Raw genomic sequence first — 24360 nt, forward strand, 5'->3', positions numbered from 1 at the left:
GTTTATTTATCTAAGAATATGGGTACGAGAAGGTTTTTGAATATTTTAATTATTTTCGAAGATAAAAGTATTTTACTGACTCGGTCTCCATACTGGTTTTGCTTCGCGCAAAACTTTAAATGCGTTTTTCTCATAACAGTCTTTTTCAGTACTGTTGACACGATTTCTCGAGTTTTAATCGACCGATTCACTTGGAATGTTCACAGAGTCTTGTTTATAGACCTACCTATAGACCGAACTATGATTATAGACCGAACTATGATTATCCCCAAATTCCAATTATTACTATTTTTAAAAAAATTGAGAAAATTAAAAAAAACAGTAAAAAAGCACTTTTTTTTCAAACGGTCGCTAATTTGTAAAAAAAATTTTTTTTACTCATCGCTAGTTCGGGCGATTGCGACATCATTGTAGATTAATTAGTTTTTTATTTTTTGCATTTCCGATGGCTAGGAGGGCTGAAATCATGTCAAGACTGAGGTGCCAATTTTTTGAGACCATCCACTTCATCAGCTGCCAGTTTTTACAATTTTCAACTTTTTAATTTTTTAATTTTTGTATTGTATTTTAATAACATTAATAAACAAGCGGTGAAAAATGGATAGTAAAACCATTAATTGCTTTCTTTTACGACTACACTAGAATATCCCCTTAAATTTTTGAAGGTATCGCTATAACTGGCATTCGAAAGGCACACAGGCCAAATTGTTTTTTATGTTTCAGATTTGAAATTAAGATCTTGAGATTATATTGATGATGAAAAATTCCTTAAATATCCGTTGTCATAAAATTTTCTGAGAATTAGAGATTTATTTATTATTATATAAATTAAATTATTAATCTTAATTTCCTCTAATTTTAATTAGAAAATATCCACTGCCAAGCTAGTATTCTACTATCATCTTCTTCACTAACCTCTTGCCTGTAGAATCACATTTTCGTTTTCAGTCGAGCATCATAGAAATTCCAGGACGGTCATGCTTGAACTCAATTAGAGATTTGCTTTTCCTTTCACTGAATTAAACGAACGTTACTTGACTATCTAATATGAAGAAAGGGCCCGTCTACAAAGAAAAATTTATTTTTCTTGTCTCCGTGATTCGGTCCGCACGGACTATCCAATTTCCTGAATCTGATCGAACGGCGGACACGAGTAATCGAATTCTGTCCGAGAAAATATGATATGAAGAGAGAGATTCGGTTTCCGCATGTGTAATTACAGAATTATTGGAAATTTAAGATGAGGGCATGCTGGCTGGTTCTAATTGAATCGCTTTATTGGTTTGTTTTCAGAAATTGATTATGAGGGTATCAGACAGAGCAAATACAATTAAATATAATTCAATCTGCGGTGTTATTTCGGGAAGGAATTTTGATGATTGCTAGTGTTAAAGGTTTTGTATTTATATGCAAAGTGAAATAATTAAATTTTTCAATCGATACTAATAGCTAGTGCATTTTTCTATCTTATTTTTTCATTCAAAATACGTAGTTTGTACTTTTGCTTATAGTTATAGAATTTATTAAAACTCTCCTTCGATAATTCAGGTTGTTGGGATATAATTTAACCCTTGTAGCTGTGGACTGTATTAAACACTGATTTGTTTGTATATTATGTATTTGTAGCAGTTCTAATTACAATCACTGATTTGTTACTAAGTTATAATGAAAGAGGATATATTTATTTTTCTTGGTTATTTACATGTTGTTAAGCAGACTTTACTTTTTGAAGTGAACAACTAGTTCAATTAAAACACTCCGCTACCCCCTCTACCAGGGGCGCAACCATTCCGTGTAAAGCTTAATGCCTTGAAGTTTGTCACCTTCTTTGCCAATATAATAAAACGTCCGAACATAGTTGGTGGTGCTGCTTGTAATTCCAAATCATGGGTTCAAATTCGTTTCATAATATCCATTAATATCCACCAGTAATATTCATTAATAATTATGCAATGTTTTTAAGTGAAGTAGGTCCTTTTGCATTTGCTACAATAATTAGATTGTCTCTTCATATATAATACATGGAAAACATGCTGTTCAAAGAAAAACATTAGAAATAAAAATAATAAATTTCTTATATGAAACATAGATTGAGGTATACTTAGCTGAAAAGTACTCAGCTCAGCTAAATACTCTTGGTTTATATTTGAAATAGATTCATGATACCTTAAAATATAAAACAAGTATACATTTAAAATAATTAAGCAATGATAAGGATAAAAAAATTACCTTTGAACATATCTATAAAAATAATGATTTTTTATTACTCATGCATATTCAATTTCTTTATATTGCATGTTTGTGACTCAAATGGTAAAGGCTTTGGCCTGTAACTACAAGGTTCTAAGCTATAATGATATCAGTTTACACTTGAAAATATAGATCTAAATTTGATTTCAAGTGAAAATAGCTATAATTTATATATAACATCATTATTAAAAATATGATATAATAATCTCATCGCATAGTAAGTGGATAAGCACTAAGTTGCCTTCTAATTATAATCGATCACATTGAATTATATTACAACAGTCATAAAATACGTGAAAATAGTTCTAATTATTGTAATATTGGTCATCTACAGTTGATTAAAAAAATTCTTACCAATTATAGATATTCAATATTGATTATTCTTGACGCTCTTATGTTTGATTAAATGATTAGACATAATTATATCAATATTTGTTAACAGATCTGCCAATTAGCTGAGAATCAAATATTTCTGGGTGTCATATGAATAAGTCAAAATAAATAAGTATATGAAAGTAGTATCAATAAAATTCAACGTTTAGTATGGGTCAATTCAAAATGTTTAAACGTAAATTACATATTGTGAACAGTAAATCCAATTCTATCATCAGTGATAATCATTACAGATCTTAAATTGTATTCTAACTTTGATTAAAACGCAATTATTAGTTTTCAAACAAAATCCTTTGCCCTTTCACTCCAGTAAACCGCCCCCATGGATTCGCATGTACTCGTACCTTTCGACCGAACACAATGTTTCCCTAAATATTATTAAATTCGCTCATAACTTTTTGTGTTCGATATTGGTGTAAGTTTATCTGTATATTCATACCCAGTCAATACACGTGGAATCGAGTCTTGAAGTCTTCGAGTGTTTTTATTCGAGCAACCCTTGCGAAAAGTTTTCCCAATACAACGATATATTTCAATATAAGCCCTCAGTAACGCAATGTCAGCAATATCGGCAAGCAAATATTTTATAGTATTAGGTCGAGATAACACCGGCGCAGACTGTGCTTTTCTCCGACGCGCAAAAGATTACGGCGACGGGTATTATTAAATTTTACTTTTTGAGAATGTAGCGGTGAGAATTATTACTGGTTTAATAAAAGTATAAATTGAATTATATTACACGAGAAAAGAACATGTATGAGAACCTAGTTTGTAAGTTAAAGACTTATACTGCGCGAAAGAGATTGGGGCGAGTATCAATAGTGGCAATGTGAAAACGCTAATAACGAGCATACTTAAGAAGTTTATATAATGGTAAATTTTGGCAATTGTTATGTATGTACAAAACAAATATACTAATTCTAAGGATGGTTGGCAAAAAATACGTAAGAAATTTCAAATTGTAGTGCTGAAGTAGAGTAGATGAAGTATCGACACAGAAACTAATAAAGAATGGTATAAATTATACCTAATCCATGAAGGCATATTGTTAGCCCTACGTTTATTTCAATCAATTAAATATTATTAAATTTAGCAAAAATTCTTTCATATAAATAAATATATAACTAGTATTACATGTCATAAAGGTCAATTAAATTTTGTATTTTAAAATATGTTGAATATTGGAGTATGTTACTTTTTCTAATAATTCTTGGAATCAGCTTGTCCAATTGTTTCTTTACAAGAATCAAATGATTTTCAAATGGTTGACATCAGTATAACAATTTTGAGAAAACATCAAGAGATCAAATTTTGGTTGACACAAACATATTTTTTCCAATTTTGGTGTCAAACGGTTCAGTAAAACTTAAAACCTAGAAACAATAAATCAGTTTTTGTGTCCTAAGCAATCTCCTCTTTTAGAAAGTTAAAAATCATAAATTTCTTAATAAGTATTACTTTATCGTAATTTAGTGACATAAATTTAAGTCACTGTTCTTCAATGTGTAGTACTTACAATATATAAAATATTCTAATACAAAAACAAACAAAAAAATAGGCATTATTTTTAATCGACCGCAATTATTATATTATTCGTCTACTTCTCAGAATGCTATAGCTGAAAAATCTTTATCGAAGTTTTGTATTGCAACTAAGTTATTATTTAGTTCATGAAATAAAACTTTTCAAAAGTTTTCAAACGCATTTTTTAACAATTTTTCGGAAAGTATTTCCCCTACAATCTTTAGTAATGATGCATTTTACTTAACAGTATAATTCTTCTTAAGAATTAATTTCAGTCTACTTCAAAAACTTAATTCCGTATTCTCATGTAACTAATGGCAAAAGTTTTCACTTAAAGTATGATAATACATTTCAAATATCCGTATCTAGCATAAACTTTTAAAGTTTCTCTTCGAAATGTATAAAATAGCAACACGACGCTTTGAAGAAATATTTATGATATTGATTAACTTTAAAGTAGAAGTTTTTCCAATAATTGAAATTGAACTTTTCATATATAACTTTAAATTATTTATCGATGTTTTGAAATGAATTTTGAACGATTATTATAAAGTTATAATCAACTTGTGCTAGTCTAATTGGTTAACATCCATATAAATTGTTTTTTGACTATTATTCGATAAAAATTAGTGACTAGTAATTTCAAAGTTGAATACTGGGCGTTTTGAAGTAGATTTTTACCCAAATGCCGAACCGCAATGTATCAGAAATCGTATCAATTTTATTGGCTAACTCGCACTAAACCTGATTTCTTTTATAATTTCCACATAATGTGTTTTCCCTTCTATAGAGCCCTATGGTTCACAATATGTGCATTTACGTTTAATAAAAACTTTAACGTGTTGTAAATGTTTATATTTTGCTCAGAATTCATGATTATGGTCACATTTTATGGTTCTCGTTAACCAGTAATGTGGACTAAAAAATAATTAAATACTATAAATGTCATTCATTCGTCTTGGTGGTTTTATTATTTAATAATCGTTAAATTTTATCTTCGGCGACTGCAGTTCATAAAATCGTACGCTTAAGGTAATTTTCTAGAATTGTGTCAATAACGTTTTAAAGATTCTGGATAGTTGATAATAGAGATCTACCAAAACTTAGGAAAAAAAATCTATTGTTGAAATTTAATTCATATTTCTATATCTTTTTTTATTGATTTGATTTTTTTATCTCTCGTGTATTTCCTATATGATACAATGTTAATTAAATGTAGTGTAAATTATATGATCACTCATATTTAACTCAACATTGTGTAACGTTGATATATAGAAATTATGATATCTAACTTCTATAACATTGTAATTAATGTATTACTTCTCGCCTATTAAATTATTGCGATACATAAAGCGAACAAATTAATATTGTTCAAAACCTCATCACAGTCGAAGATAACGAATCCAACCGTTACTCCTTAATTATAAATAACCCTTTATTACTCCTGACTTATCTCGAGATAATTTCGGATGTCTTTTCTACCCTTTCGGCCGAGCGGCGTGTAAATTCCTTGCATTCCTAATCCAATAAGATGCCTTAACATCCTTCGGAGAAAGTTTAATGTAGAGCATTCTCTCGCGAAAATATTTTTGCACCGATATCGACAATGTTTGCTTGGGCTTTGCTTGAATCCAACATCTCGTCTTCACAGAGTTCCTCGAGATCATGTTTGGAAAGGAGATTATGTAGTTCCTTTGCGAAGTGGTCTTTGAGTTATTGGATAGTTTGTTGTGTTTTGGAATACCGAACTAAATTACTTTGTTAGAATACATACACATTTGCACATATTATTTAAGCATATTAAAAGAGAATTAAACACCAATTATTATTTATGAATAAAATTATCATTAATCAAGAATAATCTTGCCAATATTGATAATGGTGCTTAATATAAATAATCTACCATATTGCAAATATTGCTAGCGATCTTATTCATATTAGTAAAAGTCTAACAGGTGCTATAACACATTTCATTACCTCTGGATGTTTAATAATTTTCATCTCAATTTAAATCAACTGCAAATTATTAATTAAAACCTTTTTTATCAGCGTTGTGTGTGATCAACGTTAGGGAAACTTAGTTATTTCTTTTTGTTAAAATGTGAAACCATTAATATTATTATGCCGTGAGTAAAGTAAGTAATGAGAAAGCTCTTCGATATTGGCAAAATGTGTCGTTACATTTGCTAACATATTGTTTTTAGTACAGTTCGCTTCGAGTTTATATAGAGCAGACTGCACTTTTTGTAATTTGTATTTGCTGTAATGGTTTTTGCCTTTGTATGAAAACGGAGGATAAAGATTTGCCGAAATATCGAGTATAGTCGATCAATTAATTTTGATAAAGTATGATTTTTGAAGAAAATAATTCTGCATATTATATTTGTCATAATTACCTAACATACATCTATCCAAATTTGTCTTAATATTTTTTTAATATTATTAATGGTTTTTGAAAATATTTTGTTTGAAAAATTAATTCATCAAACTCATCTAAAATAATTCCTAAATATTTCTAAATAAAGAAGCTATAATAGAACAATGTTGTAGGTGTAATATAAATAACTTGAAATACCATCTATTCTGATTTCTCTCATTACTTTCTTATTATAAAATTTAGTTTTCTTTCTAACATTTGTAATTATAATTTTTTAAATAAAAAAATTAGACATAATATGTCAGGATAATATAAAAGGGTTGTTAATTTTTTATCAATGTTTTGTGAATGTTTACAAAATATCATCTTTAACACATCACTGAGACTTAACTAATCTTTTACTCCGGGGTATTGAAACTTAATTCCATTTAATTCCTTCAGATCAATAACATTATATATATAAAATCGCCGGTCAGAGCTTTTGGTCTGTTGGTTGTTTCCATCCTTCATCGCACAATCATCAAATTGAATTTTATCTGCCGCCTATAAATACTGACTCACGGCTGTATCTATGAATGGCAGGCCAGGTTTTCAATTTTCTTTCGGCTTTCACTGTTACGATGCCATTGTCGCGTTAAACTCACTCAAACAATAAAATGATAGACATAGGAGTGGTCAAAGAATTTACTCAGTTGGAAAAAATACACAAATAGAACTATTGGTTAATGTTATTATTAAAATAGTAAATGAAAATCTAGTGAAAATTTTGATATGTGTAAAAATTATTTTTTATTTTAAATTCTGGCAAAGCTAATATCATGTATTTAGATTTTGTGAAAATGTTTTTTTCATTAAAAAACGACTTGTTTGCAAATATTATATTATGCAAATGAATTTGAGGTACCTTTCTCATATAATCTAGAAATAATTAACTTAAACCTTTGTAAATGCCTTTGTAAAAATGAATAAAAATTAAATATTTTAAGGCAATTTCAATTTTATGAAAATTGAAGATCATCCTAATGAATCATTATCTTTCCTTACTTCTCCTTTCTATTAGGCAAATAGATAATAAAGAACATTTATGATCATCGATTTTGCGAGCTTTTATTATGCGCGGGTGCGTTTATCTCACGTTTTTTTGAAATGCTGATATTTCCTTAAAACTCTTATTGATATTCCAAGTTTTTCTTTATTCATTCAAAATGTTTACCAGCACTTTCTAAACAGAGGTTACAATCAAAGAGCAGTACAACATCGTTTATATCGGCGGATGAGAACGCTTGGGAATCAATAAGCGCCGAATACAATTCACAAGAAGGCAGGAAAATAGAAAATATGTTTCTATCATTGTCTGCTTCGAAACAATTTGTGGTTCTTTTGTTCAGGAATATTTTATATAATAGAATCATATATAGATACCTTCTGGTATAAAATCAAATTTTGTTCTGACATATTACAATGAATTCGGAAATTTTATCGAGCAAAAAAAAATTATATACTATATTACAATTCTTGATTGTCGTTTATGTGAACTGAACGTGATTAAAATATTTTTGTCATTCATTTAAGTGCTTTATAGAATCAATTTATGAAATTTTAAATTTACCTTTATAACTTATGATAGATTCTCATGATTTTATAGTCCATAAAAAATAATACTACGAATATTCTCAATATTGAGTAATACTAAACGCTTTATTGTTTATTTAACATATATGCTTACGTAAGTGTTCAAAGGTGAAGTAGCATCACTTCTTCTATCGATTACTCTCAAAATAATCTAGTGTATATAAGGTGTAAATGGGTACCATATATTATACTAACATATGGAAAATATTCCAGAATTTTAGTATTTTTGGCGTTCTTCTTATATTTCTCATTTAAGAATAAAAACATTCCTAAAAAACACATTATAGAGTTATAGAGTTTACTATTTATATATATATTTTATTTATTTTGATAATTACAAATAATATTCATATATCATAAAGTAATTTCAACCGTAGTCGTAAAGTAATTTTGAGATTATCTAATTATATTTAAGATATACATACTCTTGGTTAATATATATCGATATAATTCAGCAATATTATTATGAAAACTTTCTTGGTAAGTGTTAAAATGTAAATATATTGATTATAAAATTGTATTCTCATCATATAATGCAATTTATATAATTATGCATTACAGAACTATCTACTAATCATGTTTTTAATATATTTTGATTTGTTTTCATAAACATTTTGTATGATAAGTTTTATGCGGCTTTATTATTCTGTTTCTGATAAAAAAAGTTGTTTACTTTATTCTTATGTCTTTGAAGTGCAAGTAGCATAGTTTAGTAAAAAGAATACTTCGAAGAATTATTTTCTTTAACCGTCGATGTGAATTAACTTGTTATTAATACCAATTAAATAATACTGCATGCAATAACTGCATACTTCAGTTAATTATATGAAGAACTTTGTTCAGATAGGCTTTATGCGATTGAATATATTTTATTGTCTTATTTGATTATGGCTTTTGAGCTCAGTTATTTTAATTGAAGTTTAAATTAATTATAAGCTGCTAGTTATATTATTATAAACTAAATATTTTACTAATCTATAATTTTTCTTTTAAATTAATTAATTTTTGTTCAATTATGTAAGTCGATGGATAGGTCTTACAAATTATAAAATATACTTTCTTTTTTTTTCTAAATCATGTAAGATGACGGCTAGAGGATTTACAATTCTAAAAATAATACTTTACAAACAGAAATTACTTCCAAGGATTTTATTCAGGTAATCCAGTGACCGCGGTCAGTTTGTTTTGTGATGTCGTACAATAGCATCTCCGACAAAGAACACGTAATAACATCGAGGGTTTCCGAATCCTCTGAGCCCGCGAGTTCCACATTATTCCTTCGCCAACCGACCCTAATATCGCGTGATGGCCTCTATTAAAAGCTCTATAGCGCAAATATATTATCGTAATTTATACTTTCCTTCCTATTCCAAGTTACAACACGTCGGGCATTGCAAATTTTTTGATTGCCCAGTATATTTTGCCACACTCTTCATGAAATGCGAGTCTTTCACTTTTTAATGTCATGATGGATAAGCAATTTTGAAATTTTATTATTTGCTCAGGCTTTATATGCTTTGCTTCAGTAATTTTTAATATAGAATATAGAATTTTTTTTTTATAGAAAACTTAATGATAAACTTGAAAAGAACTATTATATTATTGACATTTTTGTGTTGATGAATGTTGCTCAAAAACTGATAAATTATTGTTTAAACTTCTTCATGACTGTAAAATATGTTTTCTAGATATTCTGTGATTATTGTTATGGTGCAGAAAATTATACAAGTTTCTAAAAGTGTGATAATTTTTTACGATAATTAGTTTCCGTGTACAAAGGAGTTGAATCGTATCTTTTAATTATTGTTATTATGTGCAGAAGTTTATGTATAATTACAAACTTTCATGGAAAACAAACGGTACCACATTAGCCACGTAATGTAGTGCTTATTCTGCGTTGGGACTAATTTAGCATAATTCTGTAAATTAAAATATTTGCTCCTCGTTACACTGATAAATTACACGTTATACTTCTCAAATTCAAGCTTAAACATTGCAAATGTAGAGTTTAGACTACAATTATAATTTATGACTCGGAGTACTTATTCTTGAAAATTTAGATATTTTATTCGTTTTGATCAGCACAACTCTGGTGTGTGAATTTTATAAAATCTACACTCTTAGATTCTGAAAACTGTAGGATACAATATGATATATAACAGCTATATAATAGATATAAAATAGCTATGCTATTTCTATAATTTGGTCTTTCTAGGAAATAGGATAGTAGGGTTTAATATGCTAGTGTGAGTCGCAAAAGTTCGAGTGTGCATCAGGGCACATCCCGTGCTTATCGATCGAATTATTTGCACGTACGAATACTTCATATATGATGCGTTATTGAATACATGAATATTTACCTTCGGTTGACCCTTAGGGCTACACCTGGGATGATTCGACTTCAAGAACATAGAGAGAGATATATTGGACATCCAGGGTAATTTGGTGACATAGCTGGGAAACTATTAAGTGCATTTTTAAAAAATCTACAGTATTATAGATACAATTCTCGCATAGAACAATCATTTTATGAAACCTTTGACAATACTTCTCAAGAGTAGCAATTACGATTTGTTCCATATATAAGTGTAACTAAGTAACACTCCACAAAAATTATTTTTGCAGTAAAATCAATCAGTATAATTCTCAGAGGCCAAAATATCTATTCAATAACTCAATTCAATATTTCTCCTAAATCTAAATTCTTAAAACGTATGTATGTGATCGAAATCGTAGATGCACGTGGCAAAAGTTTAAAGTACAAGATCGCTCCACCGTATATTTACGCTTGATAGACTATATTCAACATGGTCTATGGCATTTTTCCGATGGCTTATCTTGCATTTAGTTTCTTGTAGATCAGTGTATATAATATACATCTATTGTAGATAGAAACATTTATAATATAATATAAAATAATTTAACAATGCTGTTTTTAGAACAAATTATACAATTTGAAAATTATATTACTGTCTTTATTTTTACTATTATCTATTTACTATTGTCTTTTATATTTGCAGTTTGCGATCGCCCATTGGCAAGTGCATTGATGGACGCATACAATACTCGAGGGCGTACACTTGTTGTCGGTCGTCTGTCCGCAGAACAAAAGTTACTCACCGATGACGTGTGCGGGGCACTCCGAGTACTTGCAGACATGCGACCCGCAAGACCTGTGCTCTCCTGGGAATGCCCGGAGGTAACGTAACACACTGTTTACAGTTTTTCACTATACGTAATTGAATTTCTGAAATGAATTAAATCAACTTCAGAAAACATAAGATCGTAGGTAGATATATAGATAAATATAATATACAATAGATCGTAATATATGTAGGTGTATATTAATGTTTTCAATAAATACTCAGCATATTATGTTAAATTTAATTTTCACTAAATTAATGTTATCAAATTTAGTAGGTAATTAAATTTTAAAACCAGAAATAAAATAAAAAAAATCCGACACGTGGAGAAATATGTAATCATACAATGCCGTAATAAATGTGCAAAACTAATTTTTAATTCCGCAGTAGAAAAGTTGCATGCACATGTGCAACTATACAACCGCAACGTTATTAGCTGAGCAAATAAGAATATAACTAACGCCGAGAGCTTTTTGCTGAAAAATACATGCATATTTTATGTTGCCATTACTGTTGCTTTACTGTGGACTAATCCGAGCTTTTGGGATCGGTTTGATGTAATTAATAGAGTACATGTATGTACTTTATCCACTGTTTTATACGGCTCTGTTTAAGCTCAGCTTTGACCCAGCTCTCTAAATGGTGCGCAAACATAAACTATGCATAAATCGTATCAGATTATACAAGTTCAGTTTTAATTAAATTCGCTCTGTCTCTAAGTGTCGTATGTGTGTGCTAACGTGACGCCTTCATTAATTTATCGAAATGTGAATTCAATTAGGTTAATTTATCAAGTGGCTGCAGTCTGTTGACTGCAGAGTGAGATTAGAAGAGAAATGGGAAAATGACCAATGTGGAAACGGAGCTTTACTCCGATTCGTATCCAATTATCCTTTAACTGTATTATTCAAACGATAGTTAGTTATGAGGGCATTATCAAACAATAGAAGTTTAGTAGGAATAAATTCAATACTTTTTTCCCTTAGAGACGATACTAGAAAAATCCGGAAATGACCAATATGTAATAAAAGCTTCTTGGTTTATGGCGCAGGTGCCAAGACGTTTGTTCTGGGTTTATTAGGATTGCCGTAAAAGTTATTTTGACGGATGAGGATAATTGATTGGATTTGGTTTCTGTAATAACAGTAGAAGGTTTTGAACAATAAATTCAAGAGATAAACTTTGTATGTTCGATAAATGGCTAAAAACAATTTTATATAGAAATATTCAATGATCATTTGAATTTTTTAGTAAAAGCAATGTTACGAATACTAGTACTATTCAGTATTAAATTTCTATTAAATAATTCTGAGTATATGAACTATGCGTTTCAAATAAAATGTTTTCTTATTTTCGTGAGCGAGTTTTTATATTTCTTATATCTAAGACATAATTAGGGTTTTCTCTCTCCAGTTTTTCTTTGTAGTATTTGCTCTACAAATGTGACACGTGTGCCTTACTATAGGAGATTAACAGATGTCATTATGTTTCAGCTCACATATTTCGGCAATTGCATAATCCCTTCGATAGAAGACACAGTGACGGCGATAGCGGCTCTGTACGAACTAATGAGCTGGCAGAACTCCATAATAATCACAGTCGGTGAGTTCGATTTCTGACACTTTTATAGAATAAGAATGCCTTCATTCTTATGAATGGCTTGGATCTTATGAACTTATATCTGCATAAGCATATATATTCCATCAGCAATTACTGAATATGGGTAATTGCAGAAATATCATGAATACAAGGTCAGGTCGTTTTCAAATTTCTTGAAAAATATAAATGATCGGTTATAAAACATTGCGTTGCCTTGACTCTATTTGATTTCTGACTTATATTGCTTAACACACACACACACACACACACATATATATATATATATATATATATATTATATATATATATATCTTTTGACAAGTTTTTTCTTAAGTTTTCCTTTAACAATAATAGAAATTGTTTCTATAATTATATATGACTATTAAATATGTTTTTTTATTAAATGTTCAAATAAAATATATAATCATACAAACTATGACTTTCTGAAGCTAGTGAAAAATATATTTGATGTAATGCTGTTGTAACGCGAAAGCACTGTAGTAAAATTATCCTCCATATATAAAATTATAAATCGTATACTGAAATGCAAATATTATCCTGACGTTTTACCTCCATAGTGAAATATCAAAGAGCAGAATGTGTTTCGCGCCGGTGCTCTTGTTATTATTAGCATAAATTTAAATGCTTCAATGAGAATTTTATTCCTTATCACTTAAAGGAGCTCAACATATTTTGAGGGATAGTAGGATCAAAGCATTGTGAGTATTTAGATACTTACGTTATTCATTATTCATCAATTAAATATTTATCTAATAATGACTTTTAATATTTGTTATAATATTTTTTTACTTCTTTTTAATAAATTCATGAAATTTAATCAATATGTGGTAGATCTCGGTACTCACAATGATAGATGATAACGAATGATTCACATATTTTCAAAGCGATATATAAAAGCTAGTAGAAAATGCATTCATATAAAATATTGCTGAGCGCATGGAGCAAATATTACGCAAAGTTATATATATATATATATATATATATATATATATATACATGTATATATAGTGAATTTTGGATATTGGTGAACAGTGGTAATATTTTCATTATTCACATAAAATAATGATGATATAATCGTATGAAAAATATCAAGATGTTATTTTGAATTAGATTTACAAATGTATGTTACAAAACTTGAAATAATTGACACAGATAGATTAGCTTCCCGATCTGTTAATTTTTTTAAACTTAAGTTATTGAATATATTGCTTATCAAACTAATTTATCAACTTAGATTTTGATTTCTATTAACTGGTTATTGCTATTATTATACTCATAAAGAAAATCTTCAATTACTTCATAATTATTTAAAATACTAATAATAATAGCTCAAAATGAAATTTCAATTAAATCATAATTAGACAAATTAATAATAATCTTATAATATTATTTTCTGAATGACTCAAAAAGTGACTTTTTATAAATTGAACTAAATTTCTTCAAGTTAAAGTTATAACACTAATAGAATTTTTATTACAATATTCATAAGTTGCATATCAAAACCGTACCTTGAAAATTTTCATAACATAATTTAACTTTTAATAATCTTTTGTTTTAGATATTTATGACCTTGTTAGTTTCATCAAAACATATTTACTTTTATATATTAGCGTATAAAATTCTCGTTGGCAATGTCCTAGAAAACTTTGATCATAAACATATGAAGAAATTTGATGTCGTTTCAATATAAATATATATTCTGTTTTATGGAAATAAAATATTATGATGAATAGCAGAATAAGATGACTTGTGTTGTAAAATGAATATAAAACTGCAAATATTGTATGTTAATGGAAAGCACTTTGATAAAAAGTATCATTAATGTAATGTAATGCATTTCTTGAGACATATATAAATTTCTCTATTTATTAAAAACTTAAATTCTCTATTATAACAATGTGTTTTGTTTTAAATTTACAAAGTTTATACAAAACAAACTCTAGGAAAATAATTCTATAGCATAAGTATATATACATATATATATATATATATATATATATATATATATATATATATATACAAATTATAATTAAATTCCGAATAAGCACTTTATTTTATAGACATGTTTGTAAACAGTCCGTTTCAGTACAATTCTTCTTAATCTCATAATAAAAATAGATACTGATTTCCTCTCAACATTTTGCTCTCTTTACTTATAAAACTTTTGTTTTATGGAAGATGATGAAAAAGTTTCTTATTTAATAGCTTTATCGGATTTACTGCTCTTTCATTCGTTTTGTTCTACGTCTGGAGATTATATACCGCAAAATGGTTTTATGATAACTCAGACGGTAAATTAATATTCATTACATATCATTAGTATTAAAAATGAGCCTCGTATCTTTTATAAAGACTGTAATGGAAATAAAAAGAAATCGGCGTTCGAGAAAATAATGGTTGCTTTTAAAAAACAATTTTTATGATAGCAAGTGATTCATGTTATTTTAATAAGAAAATCATTCATCTATGAAGAAAATCAGAATAGACTGTAATGTTGCTTGAATATTTATTATTGGACACTATTTAAACTTTGTTATGCATCAATTTTCTAGCAAGAAATTTAAAATATTTTGAATCAATATATTAGAAATTGAAAAGACAAATTCCATATGCACTTTTTATGCTTTATTAAATATTTTATAATATTCTATAACCATTTTTCACATTTTGCAATCGTTACTTATTTTATCCATACCACGTATTTCTTCCGTGCCAGTTCCGTCGAATCATGGTTCTATCATAATAATAAATGTTTAAGGTTGTAACATAGCAAAAGGATGTTTGTTTCATTTGTTCTACTAAATTAGTATTACAGTGCCATTGTAATAATATCACATTGAGAGTAAACCGACGTTTGTTAGAAATTCAATGGCTTGTGATAATATTAGTTAGCACTTAGTAAAGCTACTATGGTGCTAATGCAAATTATGCAATTCCATGTAATGAGGTTATGTCTGTCATTTAGGAATTACGCGCATTAGGTACATTTAATAACATGAGCCAAAATAATAAATCAATAATAAGGTACAAGCTATTTTGCATTATTTATTAGTTCCTATATTGGTTCGAACATTTAAATTATTCTTTCAATAATTTCAAATATGACTCAGTTACTTTATAGAAAATTGTGGTTATAGAATAAACAGATCTTTATCAGAACAGATTTTGGCTTCGATGGTTTATGTAATATATTAGTTTAAATATTGTGTTTATATTACTCCCAGCAGTTTGTATCAAAATATAAAAATATTTGCCGTATGAAGCAATAATAATACTTTAATACTCTAACAAAATGAATTTTTTTTTCAATTTTAGATGAAGGATGGTGGCCCAAAATGGCTACTAAGATTCAGAAAATTATATCGCCTTCAATAGTGATTATTGGTGTGGACGAACTAATTGAAGATGATCTCTATCAAGGTACCTCAATAATTCATTTTTGCTCAACCCATTTTTTATACATTATTCAATTATTTTTGCCCTAGCTCAAGTTACACATTTCTTATTTTCATCATTCAATACGGAGGAATTTTTATCTTCCCTCGTTTACTATAAAATTTTCTAGTATCAATAAAAGTTTCTATCTCTAAACTGACATTGATTTATCGTCTCAATTCTGAATTATTGATCAAAACTGCAACATATCCTCAAAGCATCAATTTTATTTCCAGTTATCATAATATGCGCATCGATGCGCTCGGTAGCCGGCCGTAAAATCCTCGCCGAGTTGAACGGTCTGGATTTATACCAGAGCAAAATACTGATCGTGGACGTGAACAGTGCAGTGTTTTACGACCAAGATGTTACAGACAGTTTGTCGACTAGTCAACTTAACGGTACATTTAATATATCAAATGAAACGATAACAAGATTTGGTGCCGGCGACGATTTGAACGTAATTTTAAAAGACGACATCAAGAGGAACGTTTTAGTGCTCAGCGCTTACGCGTTAGACCAAGAAGTTTCTTTTAAACATGAGTTGTTTGAACGTCTGGTTATATTAGACAAAGTTGTCGATTCGAATGCAAGCTCCAGGTTTACCTTTACGGTGCTTGACTGGAGAAAAGATGAAGGCATGCACAGATTTTCGAGCGAATGGAGACCGATATTGAGTTTGGATTTGCATAGAGATTTAACGAATGCGGCAAATGTTGGCTTGAATTGGACGCGCGTGACCATGCGGGAAGGAATGAGCTCGGAGGTCCTTGCGACGAGGATGCAGCCTTATTTTGCGGAATGGCTTACGAGAGAGGTAATAAATTTATAAAACTATCTGCTATTAAATTTATATTGCAACGTTTTATAACAACATTCAGTTATACAACTTCACATGACATTTGACTTACTTCTACAAATTGGTAGATAAGCTTTAAGTGTTTTTTATCTAATACGTGATGTCTTATTTCAAATTTTATATATATATATATATATATATATATATATATATATATATATATAATTATATATACAAACATATATTTACACAAACATGTGAAATTACGACATTTAACTTATATCTGTTATTTCTGATTCACTTGAAATAAGCAACAAGGTTAGCTAGCACAATGTAAAGCATACTATAAAAATAATTATAAATTAAATTGAACCTTACATTTTATTTTAATCAATTCTCAGTCATTTTCAAGTAACACACGTGATCAATTTATCAGAAAGTATCCTGATATTCGTTTTCAATTTCCATCGACGTTCGAGCTCGGCTGTACTTTATGTTACTATGTAAACCTCTCCGTTTTATATCATTCCTTGTACTAGTGAAGACAAACTGCATTTGTGCTTGCTCATAAAATAGGAAAAGCTTACAGCAACGGATCAATTCGCAGATATAAATTTTGGTTGTTTAGACAAGTTTATAGATAAGAATCCTTTACTGAGTGTACACAGTCTAATCTTACTCGAAGCATTATCGTAAATCTAATAAAGAAACTTCTAAGTTAAAATAAGAAAGTATTTGCTTGTTGTTCAAGTGTGCTTAAATATAATACTCGAGTAGAGTTTATTACATTGATATTACACAATTTACTTTGAGAACTTTTGGCAATTGAAATTTATTGAACACAGCCAAATATAAATCATGGATTTATTAATATTTGCGAATTGCTTGGGAATTTATGCTCTGAAATTTTGTGTTGTATAAATATAATATTTATTACACATCACATGGCGCTTTATATACAATGATACCTAGTTAAATTCAACCTTAATATTACAAGTATTATCTTATTATAAAATATTCAAGTTTTGATAAAGTATAGTATCAACATTTTGGTATATAAAGCTATATTTGCTGGAAACGCTCAAGTATCTTCCAAAGTATTAAATAATGAATGCATCTTTGCATTCAGAACCAGAATAATATTCATTAATTAAGTAACAAACTTCTAAATGCATTGCATTTACCCAAGGGATTAACGCATTCATACAATTTATGCATCATAGTACAAACTTGCAGTGTCTATTGTACTAAATACAATCCGTATTTTTAAAGTTATTGAATCCATTATTCTTGTCAAACTTATAGTGTACTTCTATAGACAAATATACATATATATACATATATATATATATATATATATATATATATATATATATGATATAATTTAGGTACCTAAACCCGGTAAAACTTTGTGTCTGGATATAAGTACCGTTATCTGCACCTGTATAAATACCTAGATTGACACCCAAAGGTTCAGAAATATTAGAAGATCTTTCACAGAATAGTACTGCTAGGACGTCAAATATGATATATAAATACATGCAGGATTTTGCATATCTAGATCTTTTGCAATAATGGACATAAGGCCTTATGATCCTCTTATATATAATGAAATTAATAAAGCTGATTTTGTATCAATACTGCTATATATAATTACCCTGTATTTCAGGTTTTTGGTCTCGGCGCAGATTGCCGCCCGTTTTGCATTGGACGCGGAGGCCGACAAGCCGCTCCATGGAGTGTAGCAGCAGCAACCGGAGCCGCCGTATTAGCTGTGGCGGCAGTAGTTGCAGGAGTGGCAGTTGCGGTCCGAAATTATGCCATCAGGACACGTTTGTCTAAAGGACCCAATCGTGTAGTTCTCACAGCTTCGGATTTTGTGTTTCCGCAGCCTGCAGATGCCAGAAGAGTAAGTTTAGATGCAAACAGATCTATTCCAATACATATCTATAAAAACATACTTTATAACGAGTATAACATATATTTGGCACAATTATCACAGCAAGGTCTTGGATAAGCGCGAAACAAGTTCTTGATAAAGTGGAAACCCAAGTTATTAAATGTTCATTGTTATATTTGCTTTTATAATTTAATTTGGTAATACCTCAAAAAGTCTAACTTGTAAAGTGAGATTTTTCTGCATTTTACAATATCTAATAATTTAGTGATTTTCATACCTACACAACGAATAGCTCATTTGATTATACAAATATACTTAAATTTACTCATAAATAAAAAATGATTATAAAATAATAAAAAATAATAAAGTAATGTAAACCGCAATTTCGCAATTAATAATATTTATGAAAGAGGTCACGTTATTAAACTGTAGCATGATCGAATTCCAATATATTATCTCGAAGTAATAAACAACTTATTCGTATTTGTCATACAATCAGTATACTCATTTTACCAACATTATATTTTATATTTCTCAGTTCTATAATATGTCAATTACATGTTATTGATAACAAATCATGTTACTTATTACTTCCTATCAATAACATTACTGGTAGCTAGAGGAAATACAAGATCAAATAATGTTCTGTTATATATTGTAGTGCTTAATCAAACAGACGTGCTTTTATTCGCTTACATAGTTGGAAATGACTGCGAAAGCTAAAGTAGTACATAATTCTTAAGGGATTTCTTATTATATATTTTATTATTTATTATCATCCAAGTATTGATCACAAAATATATGAAAATTGGACGTGTCGCTTTGAGTACCTAGATAAAATGTATAACTAGCTGTAAGTGGAATTCTGTCTTGAGGCAATTATGGCATCGTGCCTTAAGGCAAATTGCTGGAACTTTCCGCACCGTAACGAAATGTTCGAGGAATACTGAATGTTTTCAAATAGATTATTATAAATATTGTAACATTGTGTAATATTTATAAGAATTATATAAATCGAATTGCAGAGTTGAAATTATTTCTAAAGTATATTAGAACTATAGTCAGAATTAAAAATAAAATCTGAAATATTTTCGATATACAAAATACTAAAAAAAAAAAAAAAAAAAAAAAAAAAAAAATGGAACAAAATTTTTTTTTTCAAAATCAATTATTTTGTTAAGACAAGCAGAAACTTCTTTGAATCATTTAAATCGGACGCTTAGTTCTCTCAAAAACTGCCATTTTTTACATATTTAGCTCCGTATCTTCGAAATGGCTGGGCCTGCCTTTGCTAAAAACTAATAAACACTTCTCCCAATCATTACTAATTGAATGTTTTTTAGATCATACAAATCGGATACTCCGTTCGCTCAAAAATTTGATTTCTATTTTCTGCACTCTTTGCTCCGTATCTCCGAAACGGCTGGACCTGCCTTCGCCAAAAACTAATCAGCTCTTTTCCCAATCAATAGGAATCGAATGTTTTTTGAACCATTCAAATCAGTTGATCCGTGCGCCCTAAAACGTGACTGGAAATTTGTATCCACACATACATACACACACACACACACACACACACATCCATTTTTTCTGAGGTATGCCAAAACGTTCAGAAACCTTCAAAACGTCGAGAAATGTAAAAATTTTCAATTCCGATTTTCGGCCCATTACAATAACTTACCCTACGGGAAGTTAATAATATTATAAGAATTATGTTCAATGCAATTACATGATAAGCCTCATATCATATACAGATTTTACATTTTTTTTATAAAATGATAAATTAAATCATAACACTTAAATTTTTCAATATTGGCATTAAATTAAAACTAAATTATCTACATATATATAAAAAATATGTCGGGTTTTCTTTCCTGACGATTTATCTTCAGAACGTACAAATCGATTTCGACAATTTTGCATTTGTTGGAAAGGTCTCGGGCTCCGCAAGGTTTATAGCTAAGAGAATTAGTGGTGCCTGGCATCGTGCCATTTAAAAAATCATTGTTTTTCACATGGGCAGTTACACGTTGCCTGCTCACGAGTTGGAAAACCATCCGCTTTGTTTGTGTTAACGTCAGACCAAAAAACAAAAAATGTGGTTTACCAAAGAGCACTTCAATGAAACGGATAATTTGCGGATTCACTTTCATTTACTTATAAAAGTTCAACTAAAAAACACTTCATTTTTGTATTCGAAATAAATTCATTACTGTTGTGCAATAAAATCAATTTTTTCCTTTTCAAATATAAAACAAACAAAAAATTTCTTCATCTTTCTCACTAAACCATCTGGTGGCGAAACGGAGTTCGTCGGGTTTGCCAGTATTTATATATATATATATATATATATATATATATATATATATATATCATTCATTTTTAATAAAGATTTGTCCTCTTTTCTTTGATATATAAAGCATTTTCTAATTTGTACTTCGTGTATTTCGATGCATTTCAATCTCACTGACAAAGCAATTCCATTACCTCCAGGTGGATGAAGGGATCGAAGCGATGCTTTGCTGCTGGCTGCAGCAATTACAAGAATTCGGCGGTCCGGACATCAACAACGTCGCCGCCTTATGTGCGCCTCAAACGACATCCGGTGCAGCAGGCGGCGGAATAGCTTCCGGACTTGCCGGACTTTTACCAGGCTCCACTGCTCCGGGAACGCTTTCGCAACAGAGCGGCAATACTTCGCAGGATAAACCTGATCTTATCAAAGGATCAGTGGGATCCTTGAGAGCACTCGGAGCACTTGCAGGCATCCAACCACCGATCATGACATCAACAAAGCTTGCTTCGAGTAGTGGATCCTTGACTAAGAATAATTGTACGTCGGGGGATTTTAGAGCACGATATAATGTAAGTACTCTTAAAATAACGAATGTATTTGAAAAAGATAGTGTTTGATACAGATGCATTTCTTACTGTTAAAAATAGATATAAAAATGTTCCCATTTAATTATGGTTATACAACATTATAAAAATAGTTTTCTCTTCATTAATTACTGAAATAAGATTATAAATGCAGCTGCAGAAAAATTATTTATTCTCTTTCGAAGCAAAGTGCTTGTAATGAATTTTACATTAAAAATAAATAAAAATACAGTCAGCATTTTTATAGTATGCGTATTGAAATAAGTCGGAACTAAGGTAATGTATAATGAGAAAATATTTACTGAGTACACGTGGGAAATGAAGTGTAAAATAAAAATATTCCTCTTAACGTAAAATAAATTGTAAATTGCTTACGTGACTAAAAATAATATCTTGTTTCATGCTAATATTTTAAGGTAGAAGTGAAATTATTTTTTATGAATTGTTACTTACATTTAAAATAATATCTAATGTAAAAATTTTCTGGTTATTTCAGGGAGACCTTGTGCAAATGAAACAGTTGCCTGATGGTCCACAAGAGTTACGTGCAAAAGCCATGGATTTTCTCGTAACTGCACACGGCCTACGACATGAAAACTTGAATCCGCTCATAGGTATATTAAATTTTCAATATTGTTTATTATAAAGTATTAGTTACTGCCATATTATTTTGAAAATAATTAGTTTTAAAAATTAAAATGTTTGGTAAATTTTTGCTAAATATTTAATAGTATAAGGGTTTTAGTTGAAAAATCTTATACGTATTTCTATTCGGAATTATTATATTTTTAATTATTCAAATATATATTTATAGTATATTAAAACTATTTTTTTATATATTTTGGTTAGGATTTTTACCCGATCCAGCATACTCTGCTTTGGTCTTCGAATGGTGTAGTCGCGGTTCTCTTCAAGATGTTTTAGTTATGGATGAAATTAAACTCGATTGGTCATTTCGATTGTCTCTCCTTACGGACCTAGTCAGGGTAAGTGAATTTCTACTTTCATTTATTAATAAGATATCTTCGTTTTCAATTATTATAAAAGTTTTCATTCGGTGTGATCACTCTGCTTAGTTTAATTTTTATCACGTATTTGGTTCTCGGAGCCATACTATACCTTTTGTTCAAAAACTTAAAATCTATGGTATACCACATTATCATTTATCAAGTTTACATATCGATACATCGTACAGCAAGTTGTAAATCTTATTCTGAGTTAAATTGAGTGAAGTAATGTGTTGTTAATAATACATTAACAAACATGATCTGGTTTACTTTGCGATGTGCATGAAGCGTGTTTTATGTACACACAATATAAATTTGCTACTAGCGAACTTCCACCCACATAGTAAATATATCCATTATAATATTACAAGCGTAGCTATCCGATATTTGTTAAAGTTCACTTTGCAAACTCTCTCTCTAACCCGGATAGGTTTTTCATGATAAAGTTCAATGATTGATATATAGGTGCGCGTTGCAAATACTTAGAAAAAAGGGATCAAGTTTATAGCAAATACTTGTTTTTAGTCTCGGTATTTAATGAATGTATTAGAAAAATATAATCATGAACAAATAGTTAATCTTACCGTCATCTTTTTTCTTATCCCAAAAACAATATGATTTAGTTGTATATGTACAGTAATAAACTCAAAACAGATTCAAATGCCTTCATATTGAACGATATAAGTTCATTGTCTGAATATATTTTCTAAATCATTTTTCTCCTCTCTTCTTTCCGAGCGGCTAAAATTTAAAATCATCTATCATTCATACTAGACATTTTACCTTATTAGAAACAGTGCACTATTTCCGGGACAATATTTATTTATTTAAACAGAAAAAACAAGTTTCTGAAGATGGGTTTCATAGTAACATGAATTCTTATTGCATACACAATTTTAAACGCAAATATTTACTTATGGACACAATATAAACATGCAAAATAATTTCCATAGATCTGCACTGTTCATACTTGTTCATCCACTTTTGTGCCCCGATATTAATTGAAAAACGTAACGTGATAGCCTGAAATCGTATGCAGAACAAACACAGTATCTTTCTGAAAATTAATGAACTTTGTGCACTATAACCATAAAATACTCTCACGGCAAAACATTATTCGATGAACACTTAACGCTCATGCAGAATTAATGAGGCGGTTCTGAAACGACCTCTCTGTGGCACAAACGACCGCCAGATAACAGGTTTCGCCTACTGAGGAATCGATATCCAATTACAATACTGATATTATCGCTGATTCTTGAAAATTAATTTTCCGATATCTTGTTAACCACGACGATATTTGAAGAATACGTATTCAAATTGAAATTTCCATGCTTCCTTTGCGATACGACAAAAAGTTTGTTCGTGGAGAAAACACAAACACGATCTATATATGGTAG

At 29.4% G+C, this 24360-nt stretch overlaps 1 protein-coding gene across 1 annotated transcript in view; it reads left to right on the forward strand.

Annotated features, from left to right (window-relative positions):
- The window catches only part of LOC113370175 (retinal guanylyl cyclase 2-like), a 105025-nt gene that overhangs the window by 30696 nt on the left and 49969 nt on the right, over nucleotides 1–24360 (forward strand). The window contains 9 exon segments of the mRNA XM_026610848.1: nucleotides 11197–11375; nucleotides 12813–12921; nucleotides 16255–16359; nucleotides 16611–17191; nucleotides 18843–19082; nucleotides 21567–21644; nucleotides 21777–21938; nucleotides 22450–22567; nucleotides 22803–22939. Coding sequence (XP_026466633.1) covers nucleotides 11226–11375; nucleotides 12813–12921; nucleotides 16255–16359; nucleotides 16611–17191; nucleotides 18843–19082; nucleotides 21567–21644; nucleotides 21777–21938; nucleotides 22450–22567; nucleotides 22803–22939 — 1680 coding nt within the window. The 5' untranslated portion in view covers nucleotides 11197–11225.

The sequence above is a fragment of the Ctenocephalides felis genome, unplaced genomic scaffold (assembly GCF_003426905.1).
Source record: "Ctenocephalides felis isolate EL2017-DRISC unplaced genomic scaffold, ASM342690v1 CF-g0.4_SCAFFOLD_01492, whole genome shotgun sequence".
NCBI classification, from domain to species: domain Eukaryota; kingdom Metazoa; phylum Arthropoda; class Insecta; order Siphonaptera; family Pulicidae; genus Ctenocephalides; species Ctenocephalides felis.